The sequence below is a fragment of the Stylophora pistillata genome, chromosome 13 (genome assembly GCF_964205215.1).
Source record: "Stylophora pistillata chromosome 13, jaStyPist1.2, whole genome shotgun sequence".
Lineage (NCBI taxonomy): Eukaryota > Metazoa > Cnidaria > Anthozoa > Scleractinia > Pocilloporidae > Stylophora > Stylophora pistillata.
The window spans coordinates 6,807,501-6,824,591 of NC_142531.1; the positions used below are offsets into that span (position 1 = coordinate 6,807,501).

The 17,091-nt window shown below is 39.4% G+C and overlaps 2 protein-coding genes and 1 pseudogene across 4 annotated transcripts in view; all 3 read left to right on the plus strand.

Annotated features, from left to right (window-relative positions):
• The window catches only part of LOC148717425 (uncharacterized), a 3,631-nt gene extending 2,668 nt beyond the window's left edge, over nt 1-963 (plus strand). Inside the window, exon 1 of the mRNA XM_088742836.1 lies at nt 1-963. This exon is cut by the window's left edge and continues 2,668 nt beyond it. Within this exon, the coding sequence (XP_088598962.1) occupies nt 1-281 (281 nt within the window). The 3' untranslated portion in view covers nt 282-963.
• Nucleotides 964-5,421: 4,458 nt separating this feature from the next.
• Nucleotides 5,422-9,006, plus strand: LOC148717426 (uncharacterized; annotated as a pseudogene). Its single transcript, XR_015994827.1, has 2 exons — nt 5,422-7,825; nt 8,159-9,006. The product of XR_015994827.1 is annotated as an uncharacterized LOC148717426 (transcript).
• Nucleotides 9,007-9,915: 909 nt separating this feature from the next.
• LOC111344808 (uncharacterized) lies at nt 9,916-16,215 on the plus strand. 2 transcript variants are annotated; one of them, XM_088742834.1, is made up of 3 exons: nt 9,916-10,066; nt 11,702-14,661; nt 15,412-16,215. In XM_088742834.1, the coding sequence occupies exons 2-3, from the start codon at nt 11,844-11,846 to the stop codon at nt 15,504-15,506; spliced, it is 2,913 nt and encodes a 970-aa protein (XP_088598960.1). In that variant the 5' UTR covers nt 9,916-10,066; nt 11,702-11,843; the 3' UTR covers nt 15,507-16,215. The 2 variants fall into 2 exon arrangements, with proteins under 2 accessions (XP_088598960.1, XP_088598961.1); XM_088742835.1 differs by lacking the exon at nt 9,916-10,066 and adding an exon at nt 10,820-11,228.
• The last annotated feature ends 876 nt before the right edge of the window (nt 16,216-17,091 follow it).

The following is a 17,091-nucleotide window of genomic DNA, read 5'->3' on the forward strand; positions in this document are numbered from 1 at the left end:
AAGAGGCCATTAATATCCTTACGAAAGCAAAGAAAGTCGCCGAGGCTGACTTAGAAGAGGATCACAAATGGAAGATTATGATTGAAACTCAGTTGGCTCTTCTACATGAAGACATTGGAAATGTAGAAGAAGCAAAAGAAATCATGAGGAAAGCATTTGAAATGAACGAACGACTAAACCAAGCAATAACTCAGCTATCGAACCAAAAAGAAATCAAAGAATTCCTTGACCGTCATCCAAAGCTCAGCTGTGTTCTTATGAGACCGTGCTTGCGTTCATGATGTTGACAGATAAAGATCCCCGGACATGGTTTTCGTCTAAAAGCTTAACTACAATGGAAGTTTAACTGCAGTTGAACATAATTGGTGATCTCTCAGTATTAGACTGAATTCGTTTTTAGAGTCTATATTAGCGTCGATGAATGAGAAATGCCCTATTCAAGGTCTGTAATAGACTCTGAGATTTTGTTTCAAACTGTTTACTTTCGTGCAACTGCTGTAATGAGGTCGTCCACCCCTATAATATGTAATGACCGTGACGGTCCGGCAATGATAGTCGATTTCCATGATGTGAGATTTGTGACTTGCTTCTATTTGGATCAGATACCTGTTCATTTCCACTAACTAATTTCAAACTATGAAAAATATCCTATACTCATAAAGCTTTACTTTCTTAAACAAATGGGTTGTAACTTGGATCCAGTTTCAAGATATCATGTAACCGTTTTAGCTTCTACTTACTAAGTATTTTTGTATGTGCAAAATCTAAACTTTATGATCGAGTAACAATCTGAAATGGCATCGTTCAGTATTCCTAGTATGAACGGTCTAACAAATAAACCACTTTGGTTTATTCCTATCCCCTGTATTAGCTATGGTTTATTTGGGCCACATCGTGAGAATATTTGTCGATCAGCGTGACTGCTTTAAAATAAAGAAAGTTTATATTGACTGTCAAAAACAATGCGAACGTTTATCTTGGATGAAGTAATGAGCCAAAACTTCCCACTAAAAGCCCTTTACGATTCCCGCTAAGCAGATTATCTGCATTCCTTTACATTTTCCTAGAAAAGTGGAAGAGATGATGAAGGACTCTTAAATCTTTGGCAGTTTATCGCAGTGTAAAAGGCCGACGTACGTCATACTTGGATAACAAACGTTTTGATATCGAAAACGATCGAAATTCTACATATCCTTAACTTGTCATGACTGTTTTTCTTTTCCTTTGAGGTATCTTCCCTGGTTTCTCAGCTAACGTTTGATGATGGTTTGCACTTCGAGCATTACATCACATTAGCCTGCGCCATCTTCAAGGCAACCTGATAGTTTATTTATGGTGTAGTTTCTAAGAATTTGTCATCTACTCCGTCAAGTTTCCGAGAAAAACCGCAGGACTTTATTGTGAATCACGAATCTCTCAGAACCCCATTATATCAGTAAATACCGCACTTGATAAATGAATATTTTACTTCATTATCTAAATGATAGAGACAAAATTACGAGTAGAGCGAAAATAACATTATTATTAAAGACGTGAAGTGAATCGTCTGAAGATTAGACTTTTAAAAATTCATCTTCAATCTCCAACCGTGCGTAACAGCTGAACTGTTATGAGAGACATAATTATGCAAAGTATAGTATCGGCTTTCTCGGAAAACTGAAACAAACTCATCATTAACTGTTTCCAGGAATTTTGAAGCCCTGTGGTTGAGCTTTTAAAAAATCGTAACCATTAATGATAGCAATTGAGAGCGGTGCATCCATAAAGCTCTCATCAGAAAAATTGCAAAGCTGAAGTCAACGCACTATTCCATCTTTGAAATTTCCTTAGAAGCCCCAGAATTATCGTTCACTTTGAAAAACGCCAGCCCCTTTACATCTTCAAGTTGGAGGGGTATTTGGCAAATGTAACCTCTGATAAGTAAGGGAATTGATATCTGTTGTGTTCTTGTCGATAGTTTAGACCTAGGAGAAAAATAACATCACTTTTATGTAAAAGTGATTACTCACAAGATTAATTTGAATTTACTCCTTTCCAAAGTAATATACCAAAGTTTGTCACTTTTTTTTTGTCAGTGTTGCTAGCAAACTCACCAAGCTGCTTGAATTTTTCTCGGGAGACCAACCAGTGACTTGAAAATCGCGTCTGCGTTACCTGTTTATGCTTGATAGACGTTTTCTCCTCTCCAGGAGATTTTTAAAAGCTTTTGCATTTCAAATTTCTTTCAGAGGAGGGTATTAAATTTCACTCATAATTTTTATTCAGTGCTGAGTAACGTCGTGCACACGAGGTTTAGTATTTAGAGTGACCGTGGTTAAATGATAAAGGTACTATACTAGGTATTGTGACGGGTGAGTAACATTTTGAACACGGATATAATGTCTGGTTTATTTGGAGTATTGGGAGACTTAATAGGCTTTCAGGATTGTTGCCAGTATCAGGTTCTTGGCGAATAATTACTCAAACGTAACTAAAAATACAACATCATCGCGCGTTGGATGTTTTGTTAGTATCGTTCATTTTGATAACCATATACAAAATAGATAATGGGTACTTTACTTGCTTAAGTCATTAAACTTGATATAAGACTCTCAATCTGTCGTGATCCTGCCCTACATCGTGAACCTTGAGTTATTCAAGAGTTACAACTACAGTTATGTCTCAAGAGAAACGTTAAGTGTTTCGTTACTTCCGTAACTTCCGTATCTTTTTAACTTGCAACATTTCTCGGAAACTTAATGGGTTCTAAGAATGCCTACGATCGACAGATTCTGGAAAACGTGTATTCCCCTCGAATTCCCAAAATGATATGGTGTGACGTCATGGGTCACATCGAAAATCTTTTTGTTTCTATGGAGGCGCCTCCTCCTTCATTTTAAAAAATTATTATAAAGGCGCTCAGGAATCATGACTTTGAGTACAGCTATAGTTCAAACTCTAGATTCTTTTCCGCATGCAACAAAGGAAATAGGAGACGTCTGCACGCAGGCTAACCAAAGTGTGACGTGGAGCTAACACGCCATAACTGGATAGCATCGCACATCATTGTACGCAGCAGTAAATCCCAGAAAGTAATAGATACATATCACTTGGACATCCACCTTTCTAACTTACTAATACTAATACTAATACTTTATTTACGCACGTATCACCTAAGAGCTAATTGCTCGTTTAAAACATGAACGTGAAACTAATTACAAATAATGAGCTAATAAGAACTAATATCAAAAGATAAAAATATTGAAAAGCTATATATTATCTAATTTGTATGTACTATCTAATTAATAAGCGAAAGTTGTTAAAAATCGAGTTATAGCCTCGCCATATACGAATGCAACACGCGCCCAAAGGCAGCCAAGTCCGGACATTCCCTAACTCTAGTGGGCAAACCATTCCAAAGCTGAGTAGTTGATTATGACCATGACTTGTGCATGTATTATAAGTTGAACGATGGCAGCTTAAGAAGTGTGCCAGACCCCCTTAGGCTGTAATTTACATTTAAAACGTTAAAAAACTTACTAAGATATTCCGGTCCCTGTCCTGTTAAACATTTATGCAAAATGACTAATAACTGGAATTGCCTCCGTGTCTCTAAGTTTTGTAATTTAGCTAAATTAAGAAGAAAATAATAAAACACTGAGCTTGAATACCCTAGGATAGTCCTTAGGATGTAGCAATTAGTGTCCTCTAACTTGTCTTTGAGTCCATTACTTATTCCTAGCAGGAGTGGGCTACAATACTCTAAGTGGGGTAGTACATATGCTTTGTAAAGGCGAATCATAACATCGTGTAGTATAAACTTACGCAGCTTACGCATGGCAGCTGCCTTAGCATATGCCTTCTTAACTGTACTTGTATATAGGGCTTAAATGTTATTCTTTCATCTAAAATGACACCAAGAATCTTCAGACTATCAGTCAGCTCTACATTATCTTGTAGATTAGTATTATATCTATAATTTACTGGGCCAATGGCCATCGCTTGGGTCTTTGTTGTATTGATTTGCAAATAATTATGTTGGAGCCATGTACGCGCTACTTGAAGATCTGAGTTAATAATGTATTGTAAAACAATAGGAGATGTATCTGAGGCGTAAGCAGTTGTGTCATCGGCATATAATCGCAATGAGGTGCCTTCAATATAATAATTTAGATCATTCATATATATGTTAAACAACAGAGGACCTAAAAGGCTCCCCTGAGGGACCCCAGTTCTAACGGTTCTCCACTGAGAATAAGTATTGCCAAGTTTAACACGTTGTTTCCTCTCACACAAATAAGCAGTCATGAGTTGTAATGCCCTCCCTGAAAAACCATAGGCCGTCAATTTAGCTAAAAGAAGTGAATGACACACTGAGTCGAAAGCCTTGCTAAGATCAACCACGACTGCAACGACAGCTTCTCGCCTATCGAGACTTGCCCTCCAATCCTCAGTCATCTTAAGTGGAGCTGAACGGCAAGAGTGTCCCCTTAAATAACCAGATAAATTATGAGACAGCTTGCATCGAAAGGCCTCGCACATCTGAGCAAGTGTGACTCTTTCAAAGACTTTGGAAAAAGCAGTCAATAGTGAAACTGGCCCATAGTTAGCCTTGTCGGTCTCTTCCGACTTCTTACATATGGCGGAAATATTGCTACTTTTCCAAACCATAGGCAAACTGCAACTTGTTATAAGATAGTTAATCAAACATGTCAGTGGCTGTGCAATGGCGGGAGCTGTAATACGCAATAGTCACTTTGCGATATGTTATCGCATCCTACGGCTTTCCTTGGATTAAGCTTCGGCAGTATGTAACTTTATTTCATCATTCAAGTTTCCCGAGAAAATCCGCAATGAGTTTTCGTCATTATGTTCCGTACATAATTGAGAAATCACATGTGTCAATAATATGTACTCAACGACTGAGTGGGAGGGCCGGACGAGAAAATATTTGGCTCGAGATCATCACGTACGGACCGAGCGCAGCAAGGTCCATGCGTCATACACGAGAGCCAAATATTTTTCCGTCCAGCTCTAAGTTTTGTTTCAACTTAAACAAGACGAAATAGACTGACGCGCGCGAGAAAACAAAAAAAAAATTTACAATAGCCCCTTCATTTTTCGAGTCAGAACAAGAAACTCGTAATTCATCGAAAAATGTGACTTATTTCCTCTTATTTGTTCGCTTCTGTGACTCATTGCCTGACTAGAAATTCGTCATTAAGTCTTTCCTAGAGTTCCTAGAATTGGGAAATATTCCAGTTGACTGATCATAAATTCGTCATCGAGTCTTTTCCAGAATTGGGAAATTTCCCTGCTGACTGGTTATAAAATTCGCGTAGATTGAAAATCGCAATTCATGGTTATCTGAAGACAAGCTAACGTCCCTGTCCTTCTCTAAACGAATTGTTTTTAAAGAGCTTTTTGACATCCGAGTAGCCCATGACATCCTTTCCAACGTCTTCTGGTCTGAGTGGACCCTTCGTGACCGATCTATCTGAGGAAAAGACAAATGGCACAGGGCTGACAAGACTGCTGAAGAGTGGAAAAGACTCCGAATTCTCCAGTTGTCTTCCCGATAACATGTCGGAAGAACATATTATTGGCCGTGGTGAGCAAATACAAGACATCAAAGATAAAGTTCAAAGTGGAACGGTTTCTGTAATTCAGATCACTGGGGGACCGGGATTTGGGAAGACCATTGTAGCCAAGCGAGTGGCCTGTGAATTAGCCAAAGCAGAAAATCAAAGAACTGTGTTGTTTTGTAGCCTATTATCGAGGACAATTTTCAACGAAGCGATTATGGAAATGATCAACTAATGTCGTAAAGTGGTCAACACGCAAGTACTAGAGAATCCGGGACAGTGGCTTAAAGACTGGAGCAAACAGATTCAAAACCAGGTCACTTTTGTTCTTGACAATGCAGACAGAGTCATTGAGTCTAAAGATTGCGAATCTTTCCTCAATTTCTTACGTGATGTAAGAATGTTTCCGGGAAAAAATGTCACATTTGTGATAACTACAAGAAAAGCATTTAAAAGTCATGACTTACTGTTAAAAGAAGTCAGGCTACGCCCATTGTCAAACGAACAGGCCAGAAATCTCCTGGTTGCTCAGGTTCAAAATATCCAAGAGCTTTCTAAAGCAGAGCGCATTGTGGAACTTTGTGGCTGTGTTCCTTTGGCACTTTGCATTGTTCGATCCCTGCTTTCAGACTACACTGAAGAAACTCTAATTAAAAACCTGGAGAAAGAACCACTTGCTGTTCTAGAGGACGATCAAGTGTCTGTAGAAAAGGCCGTCAAGACTTCTTTTGATCTTTTGACTGAAGCTGGACAAGAAGCCTTCGTTCTTATGTCAACTTTCCAGGGGTCATTTGACTCAGTTGCTGCTGAAGCTGTGATGAAAGTATGCTCAATTCCTGAAGTTCAGCCAATCTCGATAATTCGCTCCTTGAAAAAGAGTTCGTTAATAATCGAGCAACCACGTTTTAAGAGGTACCCGATGCATCCCCTCATTCACTCGTATGCGAGGAAGATTGGTCAAGCTAAGCATGCTGATCTCTTAGCTAGAGGAGAAAAATTGGCTTGTGTTTACTTTGTGTCTCGTTTTGCAAAGAACGCCGAATTGTACTGGAAAAAAAAAACAGCTGCAAAGAGTCCTTATTTTCATTCAACAAGGACAGGAACAATTTCGAGCATTTCCTTTGCATTTACGCTCAAAGAAGGGAGGGAAAGGATGAAGAAATTATGGAAGGCTCTCAAACTCTTTTGGAGAGTTTTCCACAGAAGTGCATGTATTTGGAAAAGTGTCTTCATCCAAAGAATTATGCTCACCTTCTTGAGCAGTTATTGGACACATTTGACTCAACTATTAAGCCAATGCATTTCGTAGAACTGTTGTGTCTTCTTGGACATGAGTGTAGGAAGAAAGACCAAAAGAAGTACAAAGAACTTATGGAGAGAGCGGAAGAAATTTATCGTTTGAATGCTGCCAAGTTTAGGGAAAATCCGTTATCAGAAGTCTACTTTCATAACAATTACGCACGTTTCCTTTCCGATAAAAAAGATCCTAAAGAAAACAAAAGAATTGAGAAAGAGACCCAATCAGCTCTAGATGTCAGTAGTACAAGTCTGGGCGATCTTCATCCAGAAACACCAGCAACTCTTCTTCTTTCAGGATTCCTTGCAAAGCGCCGTAAGCAGCGTGATACAGCTACACAACAGTTAACCAGGGCGTTCGAACTCATTGAACGGCGCCTTGGTAAACATTTTATGACAGCCGAAGCCCTGAAGACCCTAGCAGACCTTCGTTTGTTTCTTGGTGGGGGAACGGAAGAGGAAGACAACTTAAAAATTTGCTTGAATTCTATAACGCAGCCATAGAAATGTTCGACGATATCGTCGAGGGTGGAAGCAAAGGAAAGCATCCTGACTTTGAAAAACTGTGCAATATGTAATCAGAAAAGAGGAAGCTTTGACGAGGCAATGATTTTATTGGAAAAAGCAGAAAAAGTTCCTGAGTGAGAATTAGAAGAGAACCATGATTGGAAAGTCTTAATAAAGACTACATGGGCCATCCTACATGACAAGATGGGAAACACGGATAAGGCGAAAGAAATGATGCTTGAAGGACTGTCGATGGCCAAGAAACTAAACTTGCCAATAGAAAAGATGGGAAACAAAGACCCGATACGATCGTTTATCAATCGTTACCCAAAGGAATAATTTGGCTATATCAACAAAGTTGAAATGGTAAATTGGCCACCGTAATGATTACAAAAGCTGACGTTTCGAGCGTTAGCCCTTCGTCGGAGCGAAGGAGTTCCCTGAGACGCAATTTCCAAGTAAGTAATTTCTCCAAGTAAACGGTAAATAGAAGGCACCCTGTGGCTCTAACTTTAAATAACTCAAATCTAGTGCAGATCGACTTGAACCAAAACTGTTATACTAATTAACTCCGTCACTTTTATTTACTTTTATTTCATCCTCAATACCTCAAATCCCTCACCAATTTTGTTTTTCTTAGGATATTTACAAAATAACCTTTCCATCGATAACTCGAAAACGAAAAAAAAAAAATTTTATCATTGTTGAGCAAATTGAACTTATTTGAAGCAGCAGTGTCCTGCAACGCTGTAGTAATTCCTGGTATCCACCGCGGTGTTTTCAACTTTCAGGAAGAGAAAAGAAGAAAGGAAAAAGAAGATGAGAAGGAAAGAGAAGAACTGCAGTCAAGATTCACAATAACAATTTTACGAAAGGCTAAGGTCTTTGACTAGATTTATTTGCAAGAGACTATAACTGACCCGACGAAAAAACGCATTGCAGGCATTATGTTTCCTATCTGTCCAAAGAATTAGGCAAGCTCCCAAAACTTCTAATATTTTTCAAATATTTTCAAATGTTTACAGGATTAGACTATTTTAGTAACTCATGCTGGTATACGGCAGCGTAAAAAGAATGGCGAGGAAGAGTTACGTACTTTTTAAATAATTCGCCATACACCTGACGATAAGATATTGAAAACTTTTTTAATGGACGAATATTTAAGTTGAGTTCTGTTATTTAATCAGTCAAACCTTTTTGGAGTCTAGAATGATTAAGAGCCGCACCATTCATTTGATTATTAAGGATCAGTTATCCCTCCTACACCTCAGGTTGGAAGGGTAAATCGAGCAAAACAGGCGCTGACAAGGAAAGGAATCGATTTCTGTTATGTTCGTCTAAATAGGATGAATGTCAAGAAAAGGATGGGATACTATTCATATGCCTCCTCCATATATGAATTTAATTAGAACGTTTATAAATCACGATGTAAAGATTGTCCCTGTGTTGTCGGTGTCTTAAGCAAATTCATCAGCCGTTTTTTCTTGTTATTCTGTGGAGGCTCGTCAACGTCTTCAACTCAAGATATTTTCATGATCAATTACACGGCTGTTTACATAATGAAATGCTCTCTACTCTTCTTAGAATTTGGCAAATTGTTTTTTTTTTCCCCATAAATCAAATAAATAGTCTTAATGGTTTTACTCCTCATTCTTATTTCGCTTAGGACTAACGTGCGACAAGTCGCAGCCAATCTGCCGAAACAAATAATGTCTAATGCAAATTACATCAAACACGTCTGATTACTGCTCATGCTCTATTTGGCATAACTTTTTTTCTGGCCAAGAACTTTGAGGTACCTATGTTGGTTTGTTACAAATCAAAATTTAATAATGGGTTGCACCTCAAGCCATGTGAGTGGTACTATGAGCCATATTGTGTCCTGTGTCATCTCGTGCAGGGATGTATTAAGACGATATTCTTGGCAGCCTGATCATTCGGCTCAATTGAGAACATTTCTTGGAATTTGCTCCCACGACAGCTCGAGTTTCTGAGAATTTTGTATTACCACAACTTTTTTTCTTTCTTTTTTTTTCCAAGCCTCTATGAAAACTGCGAAACACTGCAATTAATAGATGAAGATATTACTTCATTATCTAATAACCCCAAATTACCAAGGGAATGATAGTACCGACAAGTGAAACGAAATCTTGCATATGATCTCGTTTACTTATTTGACATAAAAAAAAAACAAATCTTAAATCTCGTTCAAAACATCTCAGGAACCAGTCACTGTTTATCGCGGGAGGGAGGGGGTGGGGGGGTTCGAGAGATATTAGTTGTGTCCATGGCCCCCTTATTGGCAGTTAATTGACAGTGATTTTTCTTTTAGTCTCTGTGTGCGACGACTGGTCCCCTCCTTTCCCTCTGAAAACCATGTGAACCCCCCCCCCCCAAAAAAAAAAACTCGATAAATAAAAAAAACATCCTACAACTCACCAGGCTATAAACAACCACTGGTCCAGAACCTGTTATGAAAGACATATGCAGGTTCTGGACCTGTTGGTTTTCTTGGAATTCGAAAAAGGGGCATGAATCATCATTACCTTTTTCTTGGAACGCTAGCGTGTCGCTGTCGAGTAACTACGAATTAAACGCTTTTCGATTTATGCTGTCAGTTCACTGGATGCAATCTTGTCTACTCGGAGCAGGTGCATTCCAGGCTTCATTAACTGAAATAGAGGTTCACCAACATTGAGGTGAGGGATATTTTAGAGTAGACCACACAAGCTGGATAAACTAACGGAACAAAATTTACCTTACTAATGAGAAAGTGCCGGGGCTTTTTCGCAGGAAGTAATTCAGTCTTTTTTAAAGAACTCCTCTCTCGCTTTTATGCTGTTAAAGCAAAACATTTCAATGCTCTTAGGCCTGGTTTATACTTCGCATTTAATGAGACGAATTTGATTGATGAATTTTTTTCGTCTGGGAGACGAAATTAAATGTCTATTCATTTTAGACGTCGAATATAATTTCGATGTCGTTTTGTGCCCGCATTGACTTTTATCAGCGGAGAACTTCCAACAACAACATGGCGGCGTTCAGAGAAGCAGTACTGCTAAAGATTGCTCTGGCGAGGCGAAGGCGTAGGAATTTGTACCAAATTTACCAAGATATATGCTTCTGGGCTCCGAGGAGTGGATTTTCGTGTATAAATTCTCGCACAAGGAAAACAGTACCCAACTCGCTTTCCCGGCTCCCATCCCTCCGCGTCTTCATCCAGTTCAGCCACAGAACATTCCACACGAACACATACAGGTCTGTCACATCAAATACAACTGTATTTCGTTTTAGCCTCGCGTGACCAACAAGTCTGACTCAACGTTTTTCGGAAAAGGGCTCCTGCAATCACTATGTTTTCTATTTTCGCGGGAACTCTTCTTCCCTTGCGCATGCCATGCAGGTGAAAACTGTCAGCGTGGACTCAAAATTAACCGGTGGAATAATATATGTCCTCGAAAAATAATGTATGCATTTACTTCGATGCGACTGAAAAGCGACGTATAAAACTGACACGCATTTCAGACGTTTTATCCGTCTGGGGCACACGGATAAAACGTCTAGGTCGAATTTAATTTGTTTTAGACGTCGCTTTACTGTCGAAGAAAATTGCTGGAATTAAATTCGTGTGAATTAAATTCGTCTCTAATGCGAAGTATAAACAGGGCCTTATTTGCATATTTTCTTCTCGTCTTGAACCAACACTTCAAAACATTAGCTGTTTCGTAAGGATACGGAAAAAAGTTCTACCTTGTTTCGAGGCGTAGGAAGAATGCTGTGTGAGTGACTGAAGAGATACTCATACAAACACTTTCAAGTGTCTAAAAGAATAATAACTGATACAAAGGAAACATTTTTAAGGTAAGTTTAAAAAGCGCAAAAAACAACAACGTTCTCTTGAATATTTTATAAAATGGTAAAGCTTTTATTTATAATTGAAATAGCTTAACTTATGGCTATGGATTTATTTCATTATCACAAAACTGACTTACAGATGTGAAAGGAGGTTTATGTGTATGTGACAATCGTCGCGTGATTAGCTACTCGTTAGAGATTTTTCATCACAACATTTTGACTGGGTTTATTGCGCCGCGCAGAAAAAACTGCAACTCGATAGGTATCACATAGTGTCAGTTCAGTTAAGTTTGATAAAGCTAGGGGGAAGCTATGGGACCATTATTTTAACGCTTAAGAGAACTGGAAAGGGTTGTGACGACAAACTTAAAAACAGATTAATTATTATGACTAAGGCAGATGCAAATTTAAGATAGTATTCAGTTATGGAATATCCTACGAACTAGAAAGTAATTTATTGCAACCTCTTTCTTCAATAGAGTTTTGCGGCGTTTTCTTCGATTGACTCGAACCGATCAATCAGCCCAGCACGTTAACATCGCTGTTATCAGCCCACTCGCTTGAAATGTCTCCGAATACTATGCAAGAAAGATTTTCCGAAGGGTCAAGAAAATAGAGAACATGGCGAGCACTGTTTACGACGCATCAGAGGAGAAAACGAACGGCACAAAACTAATACGGCTTGTGGTTGATGGAGGAACACATGTTCTACGCAATCTTTTAAATTCTATTTACCCACCAGATAAATTGCAGGTCTCGCTAAACAAGAATAAGGCAAAGCTTGAACGGCTGAGGCCCAAAGGTGTAATATTTGGAAAGCAGTGGGAAATGTTGTTTTCTGACTCAGGTCATCCACCGGCCTCGGAAACGTTCGACATTACACTTTTACATCTCTTGCTTCGTGAAATTTGCCATCTTACGGCGCCTTCAACTGGTTGGCACAACATGCCTGCTGACGAAGATGATAGCCTGGAGGCAAACCTCGTCCGAATAAAATGCTTCAGAAATGAGCTGTGCCACAGTGCCTCTACCGAAATTGCAAACGCTGACTTCGAAGACAAGTGGAACAAGATAGCGTCGTCTCTAGAGGCCCTTGAAATGAGTGTTCAGCGAAGGAAGCATGTAGAGAAAATTGAAGCGTTGAAGAACGATCCAATTGATCACGACGTCCGGCGGCGTTTGGAAGAACAAGCTGAGATATGGGAAAAGGAGCAGGAACAAGAAGAGATTGACTCGACGATTTTCAGCCCCCGCAGCTGTTTACCAGACAAAATATCAGAAGAGAGTATATTTGGCCGTGACCAAGAAATAAAGCAAGTCAAAGATATGGTTGAGAGTGGAGTCGCTGTTGTCCTGATCACTGGTGGACCAGGATTTGGAAAGACAACTGTGGCTAAACGAGTGGCTCATGAGTTAGCAAAACCAGAGAAGGAAAGAACTGTGCTCTTTTGTAGTTTACTAACAAAGACGAATTTCAACGAGGTGGCCGTGGAAATGATCAACTCGTGTGGTACAGTCAGCAAGCAAGTAACAGAGAACCCAGGGCAGTGGCTTAAAGACTGGAGTAAAGGAGTCCAAAACAATGTCACATTTGTTCTAGACAATGTCGATGGCGTCCTCGAGTCGAGTGATCGAGCATTATTTATAAGCATTTTATCTGACGTAAGAAGGTTATCAAGGCAAAAGGTAACATTTGTCGTAACTGCAAGGAAAACATTTGGGGATCCCAACTTGCAGTCCCGCGAAGTCCGGTTGGACCCTTTGTCCACCGAACAGGCGAGAAATCTCCTAATTTCTAGGGTGCAACTCTATGAAGATGCTCCACCAAACCTTTCCAGGGCAGATGACATCGCCAAAAATCTATGTGGTTGTGTTCCTTTGGCACTTTGCATTGTTGGATCCTTGCTTTCAGACTATTCTGAAGAAACGCTCATAGAAAGCCTTGAGAAGGAACCATTAGCAGTTCTAGAGGACGACCAAGAATCAGTAGAAAAGGCCATTAAGACTTCGTTTGACCTTTTGAAGAAACCCGAGCAAGAGGCTTTCATTCTCCTGTCTTTGTTTCAGGGTTCGTTTGATCCAGATGCTGCCAAAGCTGTGATGAAGGCTCCCTGTTCAAGCATCGGCACTTTACCAATTTCCGTCCTTCGCTCCTTGAAGAACAGATCTCTTGTGGAGAAGCTGTATTCCTGCAGGTATCAGATACATCCACTTATTCATGCTTATGCCAGAAAGATTGGTCAAGATCATGAGTATGCCAACCTCTTGGCAATGGGCGAAAAGTTGGCCTGTGTCCACTTCATGTCTCGCCTCTCGAACAATGCTGATATTTACTGGAGTAAGGACAACTGTAGAGATGCCCTTGTATCATTTCAAGAGGACAAGTACAATTTCGAGTATTTTCTCACATTCTACGCCCAAGGAAGGGAAAAACAGGACAAAGAGAGCGTGTGCGACAGTGAACCGTTCCTGGACAGTTTTCCTCAAAAGTGCATGTATTTGGAAAGATGTCTTCATCCAAGGTTTTACACAGAGATCCTTGAAAGGTTATCGAAAACGTTTGACTCAAGAATCCAACCAGTGTGTGCAGTAGATCTTTTGTGTCTTCTTGGCAACGAATACAAGAAGAAAGGAGGGCAAGAGAAGTACCAAGAGGTCATGGAAGAAGCGGAACAAATTCGTGTGGCAAATGATGCTGCATTTGCGGCAAAACCGTTATCAGAAGTTTATTTTCACAACAGCAATGCTCGCTTCCTTTCAAATAAAAGAGATTTTAAAGAAAACAGACGTATTAAAGAGGAAACTGCAATGGCTTTGAAGGTATCCGATGAGCAGCTTCATGATCACCCAGAAAAAGCAGCAACTCTCTACCTTTCAGGAAATACTTCAAAGCGCAGTAAGCAGTATGATAAGGCCAAAGAACAGTTGAAAGAAGCGTTAGAACTCTTTCAGAGAAGCCTTGGGAAACATTTTATGACTGCTGAAACCCTGAAGGCCATTGGAGACCTTCACTTCTTTCTTGAAGAAAAATCCGAAGCCGACTTTAAAATCTGCCTTAAGTATTATAAGGCCGCTTTGGAAATGTTCGACGACCTCGGAGTGGGAGGAAGCAAAGAAAGCATCTTGACTTTAAAGAACTTTGGAATTTGTCACACAAAAAGTGGAAACTTTGAGGAAGCAATGAAGCTACTATCGGAAGCAGAGCAGGTTTCCGAACGAGAGTTAGAAGAGAATCACACTTGGAAAGTCTATATAAAGACTTCACTGGCCTTCTTGTACGAGGAGATGAATGACGTAGAACAGGCGATAGACGTAATGCGCAAGGGACTAGTGATGGGCAAAAAACTGAATCTACTCATAGACAAGATGAGAAACAAAGACGAAGTTCGAGAATTTCTAAGTCGGTATCCAGAGAAGTTCCCCGAGACTGAATTCCCAAGTACGTAACTAAGATTTTTTAATAAAGGCTGATAGTTTCGAAAGAAACTGTTTGGGGCTGCGTTGGTGGGAGTGACGAATTAACTTGGATATATCAACAAAGTTGAAATGGTAAATTGGCCTTTACGGTGGCCAATTTACCATTTCGACTTTGTTGATACATCCAAATTATAAGACTTTTTAAGATTGTTTGATTTCCAATTGATTGTTTGATTTTCCATTTGGTCCCTTTGAAGCAACAGTGCAAGTGCAGCTCCTGACCAACAGTGGAAGGAGATTTCCAAAAACTGACCCCGCTGTTTTGTATGAAGGGATTAGGGTCTTAGCATCACACTGAATTATACAGTTTGCAGAGGTACCTTATAGGCACCAAAAGTTGAATCGGAAACGTATTGTTTAGTTCACATTTAATAGCTTACTTTGCAGGTCAGAACTTTAACATCGACAACTGAGGGTACCTGGTTTGAATATCAACGCTCTTTATAGATCAGTGTGGATAGAAATGTCTTTTATTTGCGTCCTATCTTTTCCTAAAAATTCCCTCACCTCTTTGCAAAAAAATTGTAGTTAAGTTTGTAGTTAAGTTTAAACACCTCTGAAAACACAGTCACGCATGTCGAATTTATTTTAAATTACATTTGTGAAAAAAGGTTATCGTGATCATTTTTTTCGCTTGGTGAGAAGACAATTATACCCGTATCAAATTTCCCTGTGATGATTTATTATACATACTGCTTTGTTAATCTTTCAGGAAATGTCGAGAGTCGAACAGGCCAACGAGTAGAACAGCCCCACATAAAGTGGACAGCTGGCTTTGGAAGGGGAAGGAATCAATCAGAAGACTAAAGGAAAAGATGAGCAAATCATTACGACTATGAGTTAATCTTTGAAATGACTGCTTCTATACTGATCGAATTTATCGTAATTTTTTTTATTTCGCAAGGGAAGATAACGATACAACAAGAGAAAATAAGAATCTTTTAGACACAAACAATAAACTCTTTGTGTAGGGTTTTTCATCTCTTGTGAAAAATATAGCCAATTTAATCATTCTAAAGCGAGAGCCTGATTACCAAAGATTAGCCTACTAATTATATATGCTCTGAGGTGAGCAGTCAAATTTTGTCTCCATTTTGTTGCAAGGGGTGCACGTCGAGAGAGTGTAATGATCTTTTATGTCTCGTGAGTTGTTTAAGTAAACGCATAGTCAACAACGCCATTGATAGAAGACCGGAAGAGGCTGGTGAGCTCCTTTTGACTAAAATTGCACCTTTTATTCACATAAACAGTTTTTTTAGATCATAGAAACAAAATATTCCTTTGTGGCTTAGCATTGATTGGTATCAGAAAATCCAGTGCATGCTATAATTTTTCCGTTGAAATTGTCTAGTGTAAGAGAACAATGCACAATGTAGTTTTGTCTCAGTCAGGTGGTCATAGTGTACCTTGACTTGTAATACAGTGAACCGAGACCGATTTCAGTCAGTGTGCCTTGCGCTAATCAGGACTTAAGGTTGTATCGTTTTATTGTATTCTATATTTTTCGACAAACAGATTCCATGTTGTTATGCGTTCCTTCAGTAATACAGTGGAACGCCGCTGACTGGAACTCGGCTAACTCGAACCCCCTCTCCCTCCCTCCAGTAACTCGAATAATGTCCAATTTCCCTTAATCAATTTTTCAGTCATTTACTATAAGCTAACTCGAACCTCTTCCAACTCGAACCATTCTAGTTTCCCTTGGGAGTTCGAGTTAGCCGGGTTCTATTGTAGATCAGAGATGACGTCAAAGTGTAATAAGAACAAAAAAAAATGGCGCACGCGGCGTTACCACAAATGCGTTCAACAGTCGAGTTCCCTTTTAAGGAAATATTCATAGCTTACAAGTAACTTGTAAGCTCTGAAAAGTGAATGATGAAACATTGTCTCTTAGTCTCCACTTCTTTCGATTTCTGGGTTGTTTTATTTCTTTTGCTCCACTACTTGAAATTTCATAGGCAGGTCCTCTCTAAATTAAGTCTCATGGTAACCAGTTTTTATAACACGCAGGCTGGCTGCGCGAGCGCGCTAGTGTTATCCCATAAGGTCGAAAACTTAAACCTCGTACCTATTCGACTTATCTTTACCCTTGAATAGAGCACCTAATAAGTTGTCGTAACCCATATGCAAGCAAAGCGATTGTTTTAACTATTCAGTTTTCATGTCTCATCAAAGAAAGTCTCAATGGGGTTAGCCGATAGCCTTAAAACGGCCAAACATTTAGCCATCGGGCGTAAAAAATTGACAAATTCTGAACTTCAGTCGTTAAAAAACTTAATCTTAAAACGTCTCTGGTGACCATTATGGAAAGACAGTCACCGTTAGCCGTTAATCTACCAAAGTTTTAATCTTTAGCCATATAAGCCATCATCCCATTTAGACCCTCATCGAA